This window comes from Polypterus senegalus, chromosome 1 (assembly GCF_016835505.1).
Source record: "Polypterus senegalus isolate Bchr_013 chromosome 1, ASM1683550v1, whole genome shotgun sequence".
NCBI classification, from domain to species: domain Eukaryota; kingdom Metazoa; phylum Chordata; class Cladistia; order Polypteriformes; family Polypteridae; genus Polypterus; species Polypterus senegalus.
In genome coordinates, this window is record NC_053154.1 from 252,579,735 (window position 1) to 252,600,540 (window position 20,806).

General features: G+C 35.2%; 1 protein-coding gene across 3 annotated transcripts in view; it reads left to right on the plus strand.

Annotated features, from left to right (window-relative positions):
* LOC120540827 (polycomb group RING finger protein 5-B) overlaps positions 1–20,806 on the plus strand; it is a 107,826-nt gene that overhangs the window by 185 nt on the left and 86,835 nt on the right. The window contains exons 1-2 of one of the 3 annotated variants that reach the window (XM_039771911.1): positions 8–394; positions 5,813–6,119. In XM_039771911.1, coding sequence (XP_039627845.1) covers positions 6,008–6,119 — 112 coding nt within the window. In that variant the 5' untranslated portion in view covers positions 8–394; positions 5,813–6,007. Of the gene's footprint in view, positions 1–7; positions 395–710; positions 761–5,812; positions 6,120–20,806 lie in introns of those variants that run through there. The other 2 variants (XM_039771918.1, XM_039771927.1) reach the window with 2 other exon arrangements.

Sequence of the window (20,806 nt, forward strand, 5' to 3'; positions counted from 1 at the left end):
TCACCTGCATTGTCGTGCGGATTTAAAGCGGCGTGACAGGGCTGCGTTGCCGCGGCAGAGCGCTGCGTTCTTAGACCTGCAATCGCCTTTTCTCTGGAAGCCTCTGTTGATACAGTTACTGTAGTAGTTGGTAATTGAAGGCTGCGCCCTAGTTTGTGTCCAATCAGAGAGTATGTGCTGTGGAATGAATAAGGCAGCAATGCGTAAACAAGCGCCGGGAAACTCCTCCGCCCCTTTCTCGATGAGTCTCGCACTGTGAAGCTAGTTCCGTATTCTCCACTACTTTATAATACAACATCATTCACTCACAGTAACAACCCTGAGAATATACAGTAGTGAATTTACAGCCGAGCCCCACGGCCATGGCCTCTTCAAAATAAAAAACACAAGAAAGGTAAGGGATGCGGTTTACTTCCTAAATGAATCAATAAAGACATTCCTCTCCATAAATAAATAAATAAATCCAGCACGCCGATGCCGTAAATTGTGTTTCGTTTTCAAGGGGGTAGCAAAGTTTTTTTGGGGGGGGAGCAGGGAGGAGGGGGGGATGCTGGACTGGGACGTGCGATCATGTGTCATATAGATCAAGTTGCCAGGCATGTGAGTTCGACCTTGTTAGCCGATAGCGCGGGGGTTACGGAGAGAGAGAGACAGAGCGAGCGAGCGAGAAAGAGAGAGAGAGAGAGAGAGAGAGAGGGAGGGTGAGCTGCCTGAAAGTAACCCATAGAGAAACTACAGACCCCCATCTGTTTGGAAAGTGGTACTTTTTCCATCGATTTTCTACCAGATCTCGCGTGTGTCGTACGGATTCGTATGTGGTTCGCGTTTAACGTGGTTGAGGCAACTGATATTTCGAGGCGTTTTTTTAGTGCTATAAACCTGGTTTAAATAAGCTGACGCACATTGTGACGCTTGTGGCTTCCTGGTGATGAGGGGACAGATAACAGTGCATTCACAGTTTAACAGTAGAAAGCGAAGCAAGCCGAGCATTTCTTTGCTGCGTATTCAGGATTTTTCTAGCAATCCCATGCATGACCAACTCACGGGCAAAGGGAACGCATACAACGTGTGACACAAAATTCGCGAACATGACTCCCGATGTCGCTGCCTTATATATATTTGTGTATAAAGAGACATTTCGGTAATACGTATAATGTGTACATATTTTAAACGAGTATAAGTCTAACGCTTGTTAGTTAATGTCGATTGCACTCTTAACACTATAATGACAGCTTAAATAAATATTGAAACACAGGAAATACATAGATCGATGTGTGCCCGCTTTGACTGTCGCGAATAGTGCAGGTGCAGGTGTATTGAGGAAGAAATTACGCGAATGGGCCGCCCACTGTACGGCTGCACACCTGCGCACTAATGCAGACGCCCACAAGGAGCATGTCGGGTTACCGTCGGGTCAGTAGGTCCTGGGGATGTGGCGGTGTTGGGGGCCGAGTTACACTTTTGGGTCCTTGTCCTTTTAGGGGAGGGGACAGTTGTATCTAACGGAAGTTGAACATATCTTTGAATTCAGCTCCAAACAATAGATAATTGTCTTAGTGCATTGCTTTCAAAGTTTCCGTGTCCTGAGGACTTACACAAAACGGCCTTAAGATGCTTACTAATAGTGATTATCATACGCCACATTTTCCTTTTATTACTGCTGGAGGTCATAGTCCTTTGGCTTGTAATTTTACTTTACCAGTCATTTTTGTGTTAGTTTGTTGAAGTCGAATTCATCTGTGAATACATGATTTTGAGTTTTGTAAATCTTTTGGAGGGATTTGTGAACTTTTAAGTTGGAATGTTAGTTTTCAATCTGAAATGCTTAATTTCTCAACATTTGATCCGAAAATGCCGAGTGAAATTTTTATTTACCGGGGAGTATTAAATGGCATATGTTTATTTGTTATTTTTAGTTTCCGTACTAAATGTTAACAACTGCTTAAACATAAAGAAAATTGCAAAACAAGTGAAAATCTAGACAGCCCTAATTTTTCTGCCGGTTACTTTAACATAGTTTGATTCTTAGGTTTTACATTAGCTAATCGTAATTTACACAGTATAAATAAACAGTACTAATCAAAGAATCTTTATTTTGTGTTATTGAATTAAAAGTAGACATTATCACATGACACTTTGCAGCGATTGTTAATACTTGTTTTAAAAATGGACAATATAGTAATATTTTACAATAGATTAATACTAAACTATTAGGAATAAACACATATATAATACATACATAAAATGCTTTACTGGTGTATATATATATATATATATATATATATATATATATATATATATATATATATATATATCATGGGGGACTTTGGTGTATACCCAACCAATTTTTTAACCAGCAAGTGTCAACATGAGTGATGTAACTCTAGGACAGCTAGAGCTGTGAAAGTGGATATATATTAATAGAACAGGGTAACCCCTAAAAATCTAAATAGAGCTTTCAAGGTGAATCTTCTAATAGAATAAATAAATCTCCATCCATCCATTCATGAAAACCATTCATGAAAACTACATAATTGACTTGTCTTGGTGAGTCAGAGTCTCTACAGAAGACCTAAGCACAAGACAGGAGCCAACTGTAGACTTGGTTTCACTCTGCTCAAAATCCTGCAGAAATTAAAGGTCTGCAGACTCAACGTTCCAATAGAATTAAAGGTCTACAAACTTCTTGGCTACTTTACAACAGTCTACATACAGTACTTAACTTTTGTTCCTCAACAGACAAGGAGGCATGGCATTGGGATACACCAGGGCTTAACAGTTAACTGACATTGGCCACATTTTATCTGTTTGAAAAATCAATAAAAATTAGGATTGCATTAGTGGAGAATTCTTAAAAGTAACTCTACCAGTTTTCGTGACTGTGAGGGAGGCATGGCTTTCTAGCCCCTGGAATGGCATAACACCATTTTGAAGGAATGATTCATCTGTGCTTTAAAATATACTTTTTTTTATGTTTATTTTTTCCATAATCTGAAAACCACGCTGGTTTGAAAAACAAGTGTGCTGCTGAGCATCATCATATCACAAATGCCAATAACAATGTATAGTGGTTATAAGTAGATGCCATTGATTTTAATTTAACAAAAGCCTTACCAATTTCTTTTGTAACAAAAAAAAAATACAGTACCCCCAAACTAGAGACACATTTACCTTCCACATTTATGCGTAGTACATCCATTTAAAAAATTATCAAGAGTGGTCTGTTATCAAGAGAAGTCATATTTTGTAAGTTGTAGGTGATTGCAAATATTAAAATTTAATTCACAGCTCTATTAAATCAAGTGGGGAATTATAGTGCAGTATATTGGGTTATACTGGCTGAACCTGAAGAAAGGCAATTCTGTTTTTTCACAGATGTAGTAAGCACTATTTGTCAAGATAGATCCTTCTTATCATGATAGTTTGACTGGTTGCTTATCACACATGAAAACCCCTTTAATTTTAGTACTCCCAAAGAAAACGCCATAGACACAATTTTTTTTTCTCTTTTCTGCAGTTACTGGTTCATTTAAGCAACTACTATAGAGGCTGTCGACATTTCAGTCAATTAAGTGCCTTTGAGAAAAATTCAGTAACTTTTAAGTTTGTCAGTTAATCTGAAGTGTTGATTGATGTACAGCTTGTTGATTAGAGCTTAAGAGTTTGAGGACATCTAATCATAACTGAGAATTTATTCTTACCAGTAAGGGTGGCCAATGTCCATGCAAGGATGCTTTTGTAAACTTTTCATGTTTCTTTTGTTGTTATTAGTCATTCCATATAAATAAAAACCACAGACTACTATACTATATACTGTTGCTTTATTATTATCTCAGTTGTTAGGTTTTTTACTTGCATTCCTTGTTTGGCCCTGGAATTCAAATGAAAAAACGTGTGTTCTTCAAATCTTTGACATACGCAGCCCTTTAACTTTGCTACTAGAATATCCACCAATCATCAAACATGCTTGCTTTAGCCCATTAACATAAGGACCAGAGACCATCCCTGTAGTATGGGGCACAAAATAATTGACTGACACTGCTGTATTCTGAAGTTAATTTTTTATTAGTAGTTTTGCTCAAACAGGCAGCAAACTATAGAAGAGCAGTAGATGCTACATTTAATGTTGTTTAAAGTATTAGGTCTTACTCAGAAGTACCCTGTTTTTACTGTATTGTTATCGTAATTGAACTATGTCTCTTACCCTGGAACTTGTTCAAATAGTTTTGTGATCATGCTGAGTTACTGTAAATTTCAAAATTATGTTAATAATATATATAATATGCGTGACATCCTTAAAATAAGTATATCATGGAAATCAGTGTGTAGTGCTTGGTTCATTCTTTGTTGGGGCTGACATGTTTATAGGTTTTGCCATAAGTAAACTTGCTTCAGTATGTGATTCATACTTTAGTGTGGAATCAGTGTGCCATAAAGCAAATACAAATACAGCCTTTTTGCACATAAATATGTTTTTAGTTTGAAAACTATAAATTAAAATTATGTTTCTAAATTTCAATGAACTTTAGATATACAGTAAGTGTGGGCTTTGTTAGAAATGCCAATAGTCAAACTTATTTCCTCTTTCATTTTCCTGTAAACTAAGGCCGTGTAAAAGCAGATATGTCATATAGTTACATTTTCATTTATGTATGTGCTTACAGGTTTGTTACCTTGTAATTTCTAATGCAGAAAATGATGTTGTAGTTTAACTTGTTACATTTAATTATACTTGCTGGATTTGTACTTTTCCCAGTGATGTTGTGTTCTGCTGTGTGTTTAATATAAAATAAAAGTTGATTACTTGATAAATGGGCTGTACTTCAGAAGAAGTGTATTAAAAATTTAAACCAGTCCTTGACTATAATCAAATTTGTTGATGGTGGTATTCACACAGTTATGTGCACCCACATTTACAGAAACTTAAAGTAACCGATCAACCTAATATATACATCTTTGGGTTGAAAACTAGAGTACCTGGAGAAAAACGCTTTACAATGACCAGGCCAATATTTGAAGCCAGTGTCCGGGAACATGATGCACCTTTGTGAGCCACTGTACTTCCCAATTTATTGCACTTACTATAGGAAATTTCTGACTGACCTATGACTGCATGGTTGGTCATACTTGCTTAGTTTTTCAGTGTTAGGCTAGAGGTATTTCAAGATTACAATTAGATAACAGACACTAACACAAAATTGTCATATACGCTGCTATCACTAATATCCTTTATCATGTTAGAACTCTTTTTTAATCAAAAGACATCCCAAAAATATATTTGTCTATAAAAATTCAGTTTTGAGTCTGAATTATGAGAATCTGATATTTTAGCAATAATAACAATATCAGAATACACCAGGAAGATTGTATAGATAAAATAAATCATACAGAAATCTTTTATGAATCTGACTTATGTTTTGGATAGGTTGATTTTTGACATTGTATACAACTTGTAATGTCTCAAGGAAGAAAGTAAAATGAAACTGGAAGTATTTTTAATGTTGAAAATCTTGTGTTAAATCCTAGAATGTCTGAAGACACAACTTCTTTAAAACAATAGTTTAAGTATTACTATTTTCCTTTTTTTGTTACTTTAACGTTGTTTGTGGTACAATGCAGTAAAGTCCATAGCATACAACTATAATTTAGTTTACATATATTATATTCAAGAAAAATAGCACCAGATTTTTATTTAGTTATTTGGGAAAATAAGTATGTTAAATGTATATATTTTTATATGAGGAGTTTCTCAAAATATATACTTATGCAGATTATTTTATTTCTTCATTTCTTTGTTTATTTTTACTTTCAGGTAGCTTTCTACTGATTTTTTGACCTTCTGTTTTGAAGAATGCATTACTCACTAGATGAAGACTTCATTGACATGAGGCTAATGCTGGGAATACCCTGGCTACGTACTGTAGCACAGCAGTTTCTGTGATTCTCTGTCACACTAGTCAAATCATCTTCCAACCTGAAGGGTCTACTGGTCTTATTAAGGCTAGACATGGCCACTCAGAGGAAACATTTGGTCAGAGATTTTAACCACTACATCACCTGTTACATCTGTAAGGGATACCTTATCAAGCCCACCACAGTGACCGAGTGTCTTCACACTTGTAAGTAGTAAGCATTAAACTGTTGAGTTTGTTTATTAAATTGTATTAATATATTGCGGTAATTATCAGTTCTTTGTGTCTAAATGTTTATTGTTGTTTTTCCCCCAACAAGCCTATAACATTTAGTTCTTTCTATTATAAATCCAAAATAGAAATAACGTATTCTATAAGCAAAACCTTTTACCACACTGCTGTCAGGATGTACTGAACCTGATATGAGAATTCACTTGATACCTCTCTGAATGAACGGGTATGGGAACCATGCCTTATTTTATCAAGTCTTTTCATTGCTGTATATCACATGTGATGTTTGTAACTTTGTATATGCCATGGTTGCATTATGTTGCTAAAATTAATCTATGAAGAAGGGAAATTTATGCTCAAATTTTTTTGAGGCCACAGCTAATGTAAATATGTTATTTAATCAACAATAATGATAATTAAATCCAAGCTGCCCTAAGAAATTCTCACTTAGCAGTTTGCCCTTAAAATAGAGAATCATTCTGTATGACTTCAATTGTGGATTAGCCTACTGTTTCAAATTTAGCTTGAGAGAGGTCAGTTGAGCTTGTATATTCTGTATATAGTATTTTCCTCTTTTTCATGTCAATAGTCACTCATGCCGGCAAAGAAATCCTCAGTAGTCAGTTTGAGCTGTTTCAATGTCCACAGAGGTGGGCGATTGTGCACATATCACACATACAGAATATTTAATAAATAAAAATGTGTCTTTGATGAAGTGAATAAAAATACTCCAAAAAAGGGTTCCAGGGAGTCTGGAGCCTAAATTAGCAGGCATAGGTTGTATGGCAGGAACAATCCCTGGACAGGACTCTGGTCCATTGCAGGGTGAGCACACATGCACACACACACACTTCAGCAGCCAATTTAGCATTGCTAATCCACCTAACCTGCATGTCTTTCAGGAAAGTTAATCATTTCCTAATATACATTGAATGGTATTCTATGCATGCATTTTCTAACTTCTTTAAAAAATTAGGTGTTTATTTTGCAACTAGTAAAATAAGCAGACAAACTTAAAAACATTTTTGTCATTTCAGTTAGTACTTGTGTATTTTTCGTAATTTCAAAGTTTGAATCATGTAAGTGAAATTTAGATAATATTGTAATTTTATATTACATACAATCTATGACACAGGATATGATGTAAATATGTAGCAGAACAGTTTTGACATTATATAAATGCAATGATATTTAAGAAGTTTTTTTTACTAATAAGAGATTATTTTGTTATGGTATGGTAGAGCAATATATTGGTCCTTCATTAAATTTTACTGATTGAAGTGTGTAGATTCATGTTTTTGTTAATTATATGTCTTTTGTTTCATTTAGATTTTCCTATTAATTGTGGAATGCAGTAGGCTATTAAAGTCCTAAAGAACTCTTTAATCAGTTTTCTATGGTATAATACGAGGGTGTTTACAAAGAGCGTGTAGAGGTGTTGTCTTTTTTTTTACATTTCACATACTTATTAGCAAAAGGATGAGTTTTGTTGCAGGTCATACTTAGCATATTTTTGTGAAACTTTCCTTCCCATGTCAGCTCATTCATAAAGAGCCAATTTAGTGTTGCTTGTTAACTCAAGAGTCATCTTTTTAGGATGCAAGAGGAAACTGGAATAATGGATAAGTGATATCTGAAAATGGGGGAAAGATACAAACTTAGCACAAACAGTGCAATGAACGAATCAAGTGAATCTCCTTGGAGTTTTAAGGAAGTAGATCTAACCAGTACATCATATTCCAGAGAGAACTGAGTAGTTTAAAGTAAGTGTGATCACTGGTTATAGTTGATCACTATACATGTCATGTATGTGTCAAGAGGGAATGATGTATCTTCAATTGTTAAAAAATTAAGGGTTTGGTATGTTACATTCTTATTTAGTGGTATTTATTGTATAGAATTTCAGGTCTGGAGTTATTATTTCTTATATATTTTACAGCCTTAAAGATGAATATATTAGTGATGTCCCCTCAAAGAAATAAAGTAATTTCATAAGTTTACTAATAAATAGTACATTGCAGTACTCACATCATGAAGTGGCAGTGTGAGGCAGAATCTGTGGCATCATATGGTCTCATAGTCAACACACTAGCATATTGCTGGTTGTTTTATTGATGCTTAAAATATTGATGCCTCTTTACATTATGTAGTGAATAATTTATGTAAGGAGTAAAAGTATGTTTGTAAAATTCACTTTTAAATATTTTAAAGAAAGCCCTAAATAATAATTTATATAATAATCAATAATAAATGAAATACTGTTATTGAATGTATCCAGTAGGGAGCTACACAAAGTTAATTTATATATTTACATGAGTGTTATAAATTAGCCATATGCTCCACTTAACCATAATGTCTTTGTCTGCATTTGGACTAATCGGCTAATTCTTGTTAGGAGAAATATCATTAAAAATGGAAATAATAATTCATTATTAGTACTTCCCTGATGGTGCTTATTCTGATATTTTCCATCTTTACATAGTTTACTTGCATTTTATTATTTTTCTTTTCTTTTAAAGTATGGTGTACAGTATTGTTTTGTGTTTATAATTTTCACATTTAAATTTTTTTAGAGTTTTTTAAAGCCCAGAGTTCAGAAATTGCTCAAAACATGTTTTTCATGACTATAAATTTTATTGAGTAAGTGCTACTTGTTTTGTGCATTTTATGCTTATTTGTTTATCATATCATATTTTAAAGTGTAGGGTAGATATAGAGGTTCTTACTTTCAGTTTGGTAACTGTTGAGATAATCCTTAAGAAGCTGTTAGGTAAAAGTTACACATTTGTAAATTAAAGGATCAATGAAAAATTAAATTAAAATTACTATTTATTTATTATTACTATTTATTTATTTTACTATTTTACACAATGGTTTCAAAAATTCAGCTGTTAAAAATTATTAACATTATACTATTTTTTTTACTAGCGTTGTACAGTAAGGTTGTGCATTCTAAGATTTTCAGTTATTTAGGTTGCATTCTAGCTGTGAAGAATGGCATTCAGTAGGGGCAGAATTAATGGGAATGGAATAAGAGATGAAAGGGTAAATTGTGGCCAAAACAAGCAGAATTCTAAGTGAGAAAAATGAAACTGAACCAAAATATCTCTAAAATTTTAACTCAAAATTGTAGTCATAATTAAAATAAAATGAATAATTTGCTGTTAACTAATTGTGCAAAAAAGTTTTTTTTTTTTCAAATCCGGAAACATGGATGTTACCAATAATATGTTAACATCTTAAATAGGAAAAGGCCCATGATATCATGCCATAATGATATGTGGTCATGTAGTAGCAGTGGCCCAAGTAATCATCAACAGTATGGCCACAAGCCTTGGAAAAAGACACACAAAATTGTACCACTTGTAAAATACCGTACTAATAAAAATGACAGTAAAATTAGTAATGTGGCTTTCTTTTACATAAATGCTCTGAAATAATTTGGCAAAGGGTTTGGTGTATACATATATATTTTAATTTGGTTGATATATTTAGTTAGTTTCCTGTATATATTTATTTTAATTCAGCAGGTTTATTGGAGAGCTGCAAGTGAATTCTCCATTCTACTTGAACCACTCTGACTCCATATTTACAAAGCACTTTTGATGTTTCTATATTACTGAAAATTCTGAACAGCTTGCAATACTCGGTATATTACTAGGTGTAGAAGGACAAAACAGAAAAAGGAAGATATTACAAATTAAAAGTTCAGTGCAACTTTGACCCAGCTTGTGTAGCTTCATAATATTTAAATATTACCATCCATCCATTATCCAACCCGCTATATCCTAACTATAGGGTCACAGGGGTCTGCTGGAGACAATCCCAGCCAACACAGGACACAAGGCAGGAAACAAACCCCAGGCAGGGTGCCAACCCATTGCAGGGTACGCACACAGACACACACACATCCACACACCAAGCACACCCTAGAAACAATTTAGAATCACCAATGCACCTAACCTGCATGTCTTTGGACTGTGGGAGGAAACCGGAGTACTCGGAGGAAACCCACGCAGACACGGGGAGAAATTTAAATATTACTTTCATCTAAATTGATTTGTAAAAAAAAAAAAAAAATTATGACACCGATAATATTTGTGAATAAATGTTTTGAATCGTATGTTTCAACTTTTTATTTACAGAAAATATGACATTGAAGATATTTTTAATTTTTATATAAAACTCCATTCAAATCATCCACAATAAATTAGTAAAAAGTATTACACAAAAGGCTTTAGATCTTTTTTCATAGAACATAACAACATCATAAAATTTATCTGGAATTAATTAATGAAACACTCTGTAGTAATAGAAGATTAAATACAAAAGTTATCCTTGTGGTATTTTAAAGAAGGTATGTTTATTTTTTTAAGAAAGTTAATTTTACCTGTCTCGCATAGTTACTCATTAATGTGCACTATTTGATCAAAATGCATTTATTTGAATCTGTACAAATGAGATAAATAAAACTGATGTGACAACTGTTACAGAAGATGTTGAGCTCAGTGAATGTCTTGTGTTTAATAGGGTTTGAGGGCATGGTGCAAATCAATTACAATATTAAATAAGTGTCTTAAGTTTATATCCCTGAATACGCCTTATTAGGCATTTCATGTTGAGATGTGTGGAGTCATGTTTATTAGAGTGAAATTGTTTAACATGCATGTTTTACTGCTTACCTGTTACTGTACTGAATGTTACATGTCATCACAAAATGTAAAGCAAAAAAATAAAGGGAATATTTCCTACGTATAACACAGAAAAGCACAGTCTTCTTCTTCTTTCGGCTGCTCCCGTTAGGGGTTGCCACACCGGATCATCTTTCTTCCATATCTTTCTGTCCTTTGCATCTTGTTCTGTTACACCCATCACCTGCATGTCCTCTCTCACCAAATCCATATACCTTCTCTTAGGCCTTTCTCTTTTCCTCTTCCCTGGCAGCTCTGTCCTTAGCATCCTTCTCCCAATATACCCAGCATCTCTCCTCTGCACATGTCCAAACCAACGCAATCTCGCCTCTCTATGACTTTGTCTCTCAACCATCCAACCTGAGCTGACCCTCTAATGTACTCATTTCTAATCCTATCCATCCTCGTCACACCCAGTGCAAATCTTAGTATCTTTAATTCTGCCCCCTCCAGCTCTGTCTCCTGCTTTCTGGTCAATGCCATCGTCTCCAACCCATATAACATAGCTGGTCTCACTACCGTCCTGTAGACCTTCCCTTTCACTCTTACTGATACCCGTCTGTTACAAATTACTCCTGACACTCTTCTCCGCCCCTTCCACCCTGCCTGCACTCTCTTTTTCAGCTCTCTTCCACAATCCCCATTACTCTGTACTGTTGATCCCAAGTATTTAAACTCATCCACCTTCGCCAACTCTACTCCCTGCATCCTCACCATTCCAATGACCTCCCTCTCATTTACACACATGTATTTTGTCTTGTTCCTACTGACCTTCATTCCTGTCCTCTCTAGAGCATATCTCCACCTCTCCAGGGTCTCCTCAACCTGCTCCCTACTATCGCTACAGATTACAATGTCATCAGCAAACATCATATGTCCATGGGTACTCATGTTTAATCTCGTCTGTCAACCTGTCCATCACCATTGCAAATAAGAAAGGGCTCAGAGCTGATCCCTGATGTAATTCCACCTACACGTTGAATGCATCCGTCGCTCCTACCGCAGACCTCACCACTGTCACACTTCCCATGTACATATCCTGTACAACTCTTACGTAGTTCTCTGCCACTTCTGACTTCCTCATACTATACCACAGCTCCTCTCGAGGAACTCTGTCATATGCTTTCCCCAGGTCCACAAAAACGCAATGCATCTCCTTCTGGCCTTCTCTATACTTCTCCATTAACATCCTCAGAGCAAACATCACATCTGTGGTGCTCATTCTTGGCATGAAACCATACTGCTGCTCACTAATCATCACCTCACTTCTTATCCTAGCTTCCACTACTCCTTCCCATAACTTCATACTGTGGCTCATCAAGAAAAGCCACAGTATTTAATGCATAATAGTTAATTACTTTGGCAAAAAACATCAAATAATACAACTGAATATTGTAATTCTACCTACACATTTCTTACCAAGTCCATATGTCTTTATGATGGAATCGTATATTTTCAATTTGTGAGACTGTACATGGTCCACACTACCACATCACAACAAATTATTCTGACAGATTTACAAGATTTGCTGAAATAACAATTAAACCTGATCACATTATACATTACTTATCTCTGTTTTCACTGTTACAGCAAGGAAGCTTGAAAATAAGCAAGAAAACATTTTTTAATTTTTCAATTAGGGAAAAAAGTGTGTTTGACTCCCACAGCCTGTGTGTTTTTTCTTTTTTTCTAAAGTATTAGATGTGGCCTTTTTTGACATATTTAAATTTTTCATGTTCCTCACAACTAATGCAAAATTGAAATATTTTCAGTATAATACCTTGACTAAGAGAAGTCCCCCATAAACGTGTTAACTGTTTTTAATCAATTTTATGCGTACTTACTAGCCGCATATCAGTTTACATTCTTGCGTTTCATCTTTAAATAATCAAAATGATTGGCTTAATTGCTCAAATTAAAGAGATACTCCACGCAAAAATGATCTTAAAAGTAAATTATATGTTACTTACCCAGTATAGTTTGTAGAGGTGACTGTTTTAATCTTATGTTTTTTGTGGAGAAAGGACATAATGAAGATTCAAATTGAGGAGGACCCAATGGTGACCACCTCTGGACAATAGGAAACAATGTGAAAAACATAAAAAAAATTCTCACGTAACTCATGCCGCATAATCTACATGTCTGTTATCTTTTTGTGTTCTCACATGCAAAAAATGTGCCTTTCCTGTTTATTTTTTTACACTGAGTTTTCTGAAACTAAGTATTAGTATTTTAGGAACATACACATATTTTGCACTGTGGAAGATCAGGCTCGACACAGACAGGCAGACTCCAATGGTTCAAACACCACCACACATTTATTTGCAATATTTACAATAATCAGTCCCGTACACAGCCCAGTGCCCCTGCACCACGCAGCCTCAGTCCAGGCTTCTCCCAGTCCTGTCCTCTCTTCGCCGCCTCCACTCCTCTCCTCTGAGCTTCGTCCTCTTCCACCCGACTCCAGCTCGTCTACTGGAGGGAGGCGGCCCCTTTTATAATAATATGGAAGGGCTCCAGGTGCTCTGTCCAACGACACTTCCTGGTGTGGCGGAAGTGTCAGATGAGCACCTGGAAGCCCTCCGGGTGCCCCTGGGATTTCTTCTGGCAACACTTCCTGGTGTGGTGGAAGTGCTGCCTTCCAGGGTTCCATAAATGTCCAGGTGCCCCCTGGTGGTGGCCCCGCCCTTCCACAGGGTTGAGCTTCACAGCTCCGTGACCCTCATGCAGTCCAGGGAGGCTGCCCTCCTGCACTCTGGGGAAAGTACTGTCCCAATTCGGTCCCCTGCTTCTTCTGGCATCCCGGTGGGGCAACGTCCTCAGGTGTCTGTGACAGCACATTCTGAAAATAAGTACATTTAAAAAAAATATAATTTTTGGGTGAAGTATTTCTTTAATTGGGGAGTTTAAAATAAATGCCTACAAGTGCGTTGTTAAAACATTTTAACAAGCACTTTTTAAAAACAACAGGTTACCTGGACAGATGATGTCATACCCTAATATATAATATAGCCCAAGGCAATGATCAAAATTTAAGTGGTTACTCAGCCTATTATGTTTACAAAACTCTTGCCAGTATTATATACAACACATCAAGTAAGTATAGCCTTGTTTAAGATGAAGTCATTGACAGGACATCCTGCTAATTTTCTGGCTGATTATCCCAAGGTTTAGAATTTGAAACAATCCACCGTTCCGGGTGTCAGATAAATAAAGCTTGTTTAGAATTCAATGAAGAGACTCAATAATTTTAGTAATATCACGGATGCTGTATTTTAATTAACTATAGATTGTAGAAGGAACAGTGTGAATTACCTTAAAGTAAATATGTAGAGAAAATAATGGACTGAACTACCATTATGATGCATTCTTTGAGTTGAGTAGGTGAGTGCAAAAAAGATCATAACAGGATGGCTGAAGTGGTGTAAGTGTACAGTATATAATACTGTAGTATGCAATTGCTGAATTTTCAGCCACTCTTATTAACTTCTCTGCAGTCAGCAACACACGTTTGCAGAATTCTGACACATTTGATTGTAGTCTTTATTCTAAGGTAATACAGTAATTGATTAAAATACAAAAAAAGCCCAAATGACATTTATGTATATCATGTATTTAAATTTGTAGATTATTTATGCTCTCTTTTGGCATCTTGGCAGAAAACTCCACATGTTAATCATATTGCTCCTATTTCTTTTTTTAAAAAGATCAAATAGTATATATCAGAGTAACTCAGAAACTGGTGAAAACTAAAACTACACATTTGAAAACATTGTAGAGAAGAGAGTGAACATAGTCAGCATGTGGTCTGAAAGTAAACAGAAGGTTATTAGTGAGTTCATGCTGCGAAAGGAAAATAAGGTTTGAATCACATTTCAATTGTTATTCTTAAAAATAATCATGCTGATAAAAGGGAGAGAATAGTGTAAACACTAGCAGTATTGATAAAAAAAAAATATTCTTGAAGCACGTTTTTTAATTTTACTTTTTCATGGTTTATTCTCACTAGTATTTCTGTTCATTAAATTAATGATCTAATGACATTTCTCTAAAATGTTTGTACCGACAGATACCATTGCCTTTGACTAGATTGCTTTCAACAGTGAATGCATAATACAACTTTTGTGTGGCTTACCATAATTATGTATAAATAGGCACTTACTGCGCTTCCCATCTCCCCTTTTATATTAGATTTCTGTCACAACTTAGTTTGGATTAGTCACTTTAATGGCAAGAGTTTTAATATTTTAGATTTATCAGTATAACATGCTTCATATTGGATTTTCATCTTTGAGGAAAACACCTCAGTTAAATGGGCCCTTGTATCTAAATTATGATGTGATATAGTTGAAACTAATAGTAACACCCTAAAAATAGCAAAATCCTGTAGAACAAAATGAAACAATAAACCATGTTCTTTTTTATTTTTAGTAGACTTAAGATTTGTTGACCCTGTTTTCTCAAAAGTACTTTAACTTGTTTTTATTGTATTTTGAGTAAAATGGATATGTTTTAGCAGTAGCAGTCTTTTATTGGCTAACTAAAAAGATTACAATATGCAAGCTTTCGAGGCAACTCAGGCTCTGAGTTGCCTCGAAAGCTTGCATATTGTAATGTTTTTAGTTACCCAATAAAAGGTGTCATTTTGCTTGGCTTTTCTCTACATTCATAATGGCTAACACGGTACAACACCCTAGTACAGCAGTAGCAATCATAAGGATTAAAGTAATGTTATATGCAAAGTTATGTTTAACTGGAAGTGCTTCACATCTTTAATTGAAAGAAATGTTGCCAGTTGTCCAAAGTGGTACACATGGCTGTATTTAGAGGCTTCTGCTTCAAATATGCACCCAGTGGGCAAGAAATCAAACAATTCTGCTGATCATTAATATATCACTGATACATACTAAGTAATAGAAACTCAGGACATCATAGAAAGGTGGAAAAGCTTTTCCAGACCTTATATTATTGTAAACGTAACTGATACAAGAAGGAAAGCTGCATTGCTCTATTTATCATATCAGCATAACCCAGCCAAACAAGCATAATGCATTTTTAATACTTCAATGTGACAAATTATGGTAATGGCCATCCCAGTAGTCTTTCACAATTCTTTTGGCCCATATGTTGTCAAGTTGTGAAAATTACGATATTGTTTTCCAGATGTTAGAAGAGAGAGGAGACCTTATAATGGATGGTAATAGTCTTTCGCAATGTTATTGGCTCAGTTACAGTAGCAGGTTTGATAAATGTCTATCAGGGGAGGTAGATGCGCACTAATAACCTTCTCAGCTACTCTCACTATCTGCTATAGTGTGTTACAGTCCAAAACAATACTGTTCCCATACCCAGACAGTGATGCAGCTAGAGAGCAGACTTTCAGTGGTACTCCTATAGAATGTGGTAACGATTGGTGAGGGGAGGCTCGCTGTCTTTAATCTCTGCAAAAAGTACAGATATTACAGAGCCCTCTTGGCTATAGAAGCAGAGTTAAGGGACCAAGAAAGGTCATCTGTGATGTGGACACCCAGGAACTTTGTGTTCTTATACCCTCTCAACCACTGTGCATCGATGGCGAGAGGTGGGTAAGCAGTGTTGGATTCCCTGAAGTCTGTTATCATCTCTTTTGTGTTTTCAACATTAGGAGAGAGATTATTGCACTTACACAAGGCATCCACTCTCGCCACCTCCTCCATGTATGCTGAGATATCAGTGTTCTTAATAAGACCCCCCACTGTGATGTCATCTGCAAACTTGATGATCTGTTTCAAACTGGACTCTGCTGAGCAGTTATGTATCAGCAATATAAGGAGCAAAGGGCTAAGGACACTGCCCTGTAGTGCTCCTGTGCTCAGTATGATGGTCCTGGAGATGCTGGTGCCAGTGCAGACTGACTTAGGCCATTCTGTCAGAAAATCTAAAATCCATAATTGTAGTTAAAAAGCTAAAATTATATTATTAACTTTTATCTTTTCCCTCACTATTATATAAAAATTAAAAAGCTAAAATTATATTTGTACAGTAACATTTATCTTTTTCCACACTATTATATAAAATTGGAGGTCTTTTTTATTGTAGATTTAATTCTTGGACACCAAAGTGTACGTGTGACGCCATCTTTTGTAATTTTGGAATTAATTAAGGTATAGGGCAAAAGTGCTCCATTTATACACAATGGCTTTAATGCTGTCATTCAGATAAACCTCTTTGTTGTATGACTAGCTACTGTGAATTTTGATACAAACATGAAAAATAACACTACCAATACAATGTTTGTAAGTTGTTAAAATTGGCCAGTCTACCAGTGATTGAAACATGGTTATTACATTGATACGTAAATTTGAAATGCATGCTCATAAAATATTTGATTTTATTGCAAGATTTAATGAACTTTCCCTAAGAAGCTCTTATGCTGATGATTTTGTGAAGATTACTGAAAACATAAAAAGTTTGTGGATTTCCTGCCCCAGTTAACCAAGTTTCACATGTCTGCTTATTGTCACTTATTGTTAATTTCTTTCATGATGTTTTAGTAGGTTAAGGTAGGTTAGCAAATCAGGTTCTAAGCACAAAAGGATTCTTAAATAACAACTAAATAAATTGTTAAGCAGTAAAACCATCGCTGTGATTTTCAATCTTCTTTTCTTGGTTTTTGGCTATTTAAGCTGTTATTTACTTATAAACATGCTAGCTGTAAGCAGCTACAGCCTTTCATAGTTGTTTGCGTTGGTACCTCCTCAGTTCATCATCATTTGTCATTGTTAGATTACCATGAGACAAGAAAGTTCCACAGGAAAAAAGGTGAATTAATAGTAAAATGATAAATAGGTTTATTTATTTAAAACTGTGGAAAAAATATGATTACTAAATTTATAATAACGGTAAATCTTTGAAAAATCTTTCTATGCGACACATTATTTTCTTAAATATTGAGTCCCAAATTAAGGATGCATACAAACAGATTGTTTAGGGATAAATTAAAGGTGGGCTTATTTAACCAACCGTGTACTCAAAACTTTGGTACTGCCCCTGAGGGCTAGCTTGCAAACTTTGACATTTAAACATTTTGTTGAGATATCTAGCCATTCAATTTTTGGGGAATAAACTTGGTTTGTTTTGTAACTTGAGCAGAGTCGAGTGCTATCTGGTGTACTGTTTAAACTTGGCGATAGTAATTTGTGCAATTTTGAAGAACATATTTTGCTCCCTCAGTTATGCACGCCCATTTCGAGTCCTGAGGAACTGATTTCTTCAGTGTACCCATGCATATAGCAGTTACCAACAAAAGAGATCTCCTGGCTCTGAGAACGTGCTATATTCATTCAGACCAACAAATTAACAAATGTTATTAATATTTAAGTATTTGCTAGATTTGAAGCACTTGAGGCTTTTTATAGCATTGACTCCATATTAAACCAGGATGATGCCATAAATTACATAGTTCTACTAAATTAAACTAATAAAAAAGTTTTACTTGTGAATAGTTATTTTTATATGTATTCATGAAAAAAGTGTTTAGAATGTTTCCATCACATCACATTTTAAGTACAAAGTTTAAAAGAAGCTTAATTAAAATTTAATATATTACAGTATTTATGTATACAGAATTCTTCAAAATCTATTTAATATGAAAATATTTAGTTACTCCTATATTTTTAAACATATATATAAAGAAAACAACTATACATATTCATTAACTTACATTTAACTCTTCCTAGTTTTTTTAATCCTGAACTTTTCATTGGAGACCTATCGTTTGTACAGTTTTCCTGATGCTTTCCAGTGAATCATTCAGCAGTATTCCACCCTCATACTGGTATCCCAAAATCCTTAGTACCTTCTTTCCATGTCCTTGATATCCTGATGGAACCATTCACCTTATTCTTCACTCACTATTTCTAAGATTTTCAGGGAAAAATTCTAAATGCAAATTCCAAAAGTGAACTTTGAGAACACAATTCCTCAAACTTAACTAATACATTTTTCAAAATATCTTTATAATTTGCATCTTTATTTTTACCTTAAATATTTAGAAATTACTTTTTGGAACGATACCCAAGCCTCTTATTTAGTTTGTTCATTGTTCCATCAAATTCTGCTTCAGAAATCAGTTTTCTAGTATTGGGACTTGCAACAATACGCACTTTCAATTTAGCCTTGAAATGTCTAGCAGAAAGTCATAAAATATGTAACATTTTTTGATAAGGATTTGACAAATTGCTTCATTAAACCAATTTAAGTACAGTATGATGTGGTGCGTGCAGCACTTTATTTGGATCTACCAAGCTATGCCTATTGATGTTTTTGGCACCAAGCTATAGTTTTTATTAGCTGGCTATTACTTCAGAACCCAGGATAAATTCTTAGCTGTACTGTCCCACTTGAAGAGAAAATGAGAGAATTGTTTATGCCTTGACTGCTGACCCAGCAAGATACACAGAACTTCAGATGCCCATTTATGAACCAATGATGCTTATTGTAGTTAGTTTTGTCGAGAAGATTTTGAAAGCTTTCATAAGTTTCTTTCAAATGTGCAGAATGGGCAAAGGTATTGATGCAAATTTATTAATGTTATGAAGAAGTAGTCTTTTTAGCCTTGTTTTACAATAATCTCTGCCAAATTTCTGCACTAGGCCACGTACATCAGTGCTTGCATTAACTGCTTAGTAAACCAAGGATCCATCCACCCATCCATCCATTATCCAACCCACTATATCCTAACTACAGGGTCACGGTGGTCTACTGGAGCCAATCCCAGCCAACACAGGGCGCAAGGCAGGAAACAAACCCCGGGCAGGGCACGCACACACACACCAAGCACACTCTAGGGACAATTTAGAATTGCCAGTGCACCTAACCTGTATGTCTTTGGACTGTGGCAGGAAACCGGAGTACCCAGAAGAAACCCACGCAGACACGGGTAGAACATGCAAACTCCATGCAGGGAGGACCTGGGAAGCGTTGCCCACAGCGCCACCATGCTCCCTCCAAGGATCCATCTTTCTTGAAATATACTTCAAACTCTTCTTCACTGTTTTGGTGTCAAGAGAAAGTTATGTCTGAATATAGTACATTTTTATATTTTAATCAGAACACCTAGAGCTCTGTAGCATCTTTGGGAAGGCCCATATCTCTTACTAAATCCTAATGTTCATCCTGAATGAATGACTGAGACAGATTCTTCTTCATCACCTGATTTATACAGAATCAACAACAACAACAACATTTATTTCTATAGCACATTTTCATACAAACAATGTAGCTCAAAGTGCTTTACATGATGAAGAAACAGAAAAAAGACAAAATAAATAATTAAAATTAGGGAACACTAATTAACATAGAATAAAATTAAAGTCTGATGGCCAGGGAGGACAGAAAAAACAAAAAAATCTCCAGACAGCTGGAGAAAAAAAAATCTGCAGGGGCTCCACCTGAATCAAGACCATCAGGTGGAATAGGGATTGGTATATCAAGTCCATGTTTTACAGGTCTTATTGCTGATGGAAACTGAGTATAAACTATTTCTTTCTGATTCTTTTTGCTATATCTATGTATTTTGCAGCAATAGAAATATCAATCATCACTATGATTTTTGGGGTCCCACAATATCATTGGATACCAAAAGCAAGTTCCTTTTTCCTACATTTTGTCCATTGTCTTATTTCCTCAACTCAAATAGAGTAGACACTGTGATGGGCCAACTGTTGATCCTGGTGACTAAGTTTTATTCCAAAGTAGATATAATTTTTTTTCACAAAATCTGACATGTTCTGTGTCTGTTTTTTTTTTAACTACAAACTTTCCACAACTGTAGCAAAAAAAAATCAGGACTGTTCACAACCTCTAGAAGCAACCATTTTTTCATTGTATACTTGTGTTATCCTATTGAGTTTTTGAATTCTCAGTCAGGTCCTGTTTTACCAATCCATGAAATTAATTTAAAAGTAGGTTTACCGATCATGTTGTTGAGAA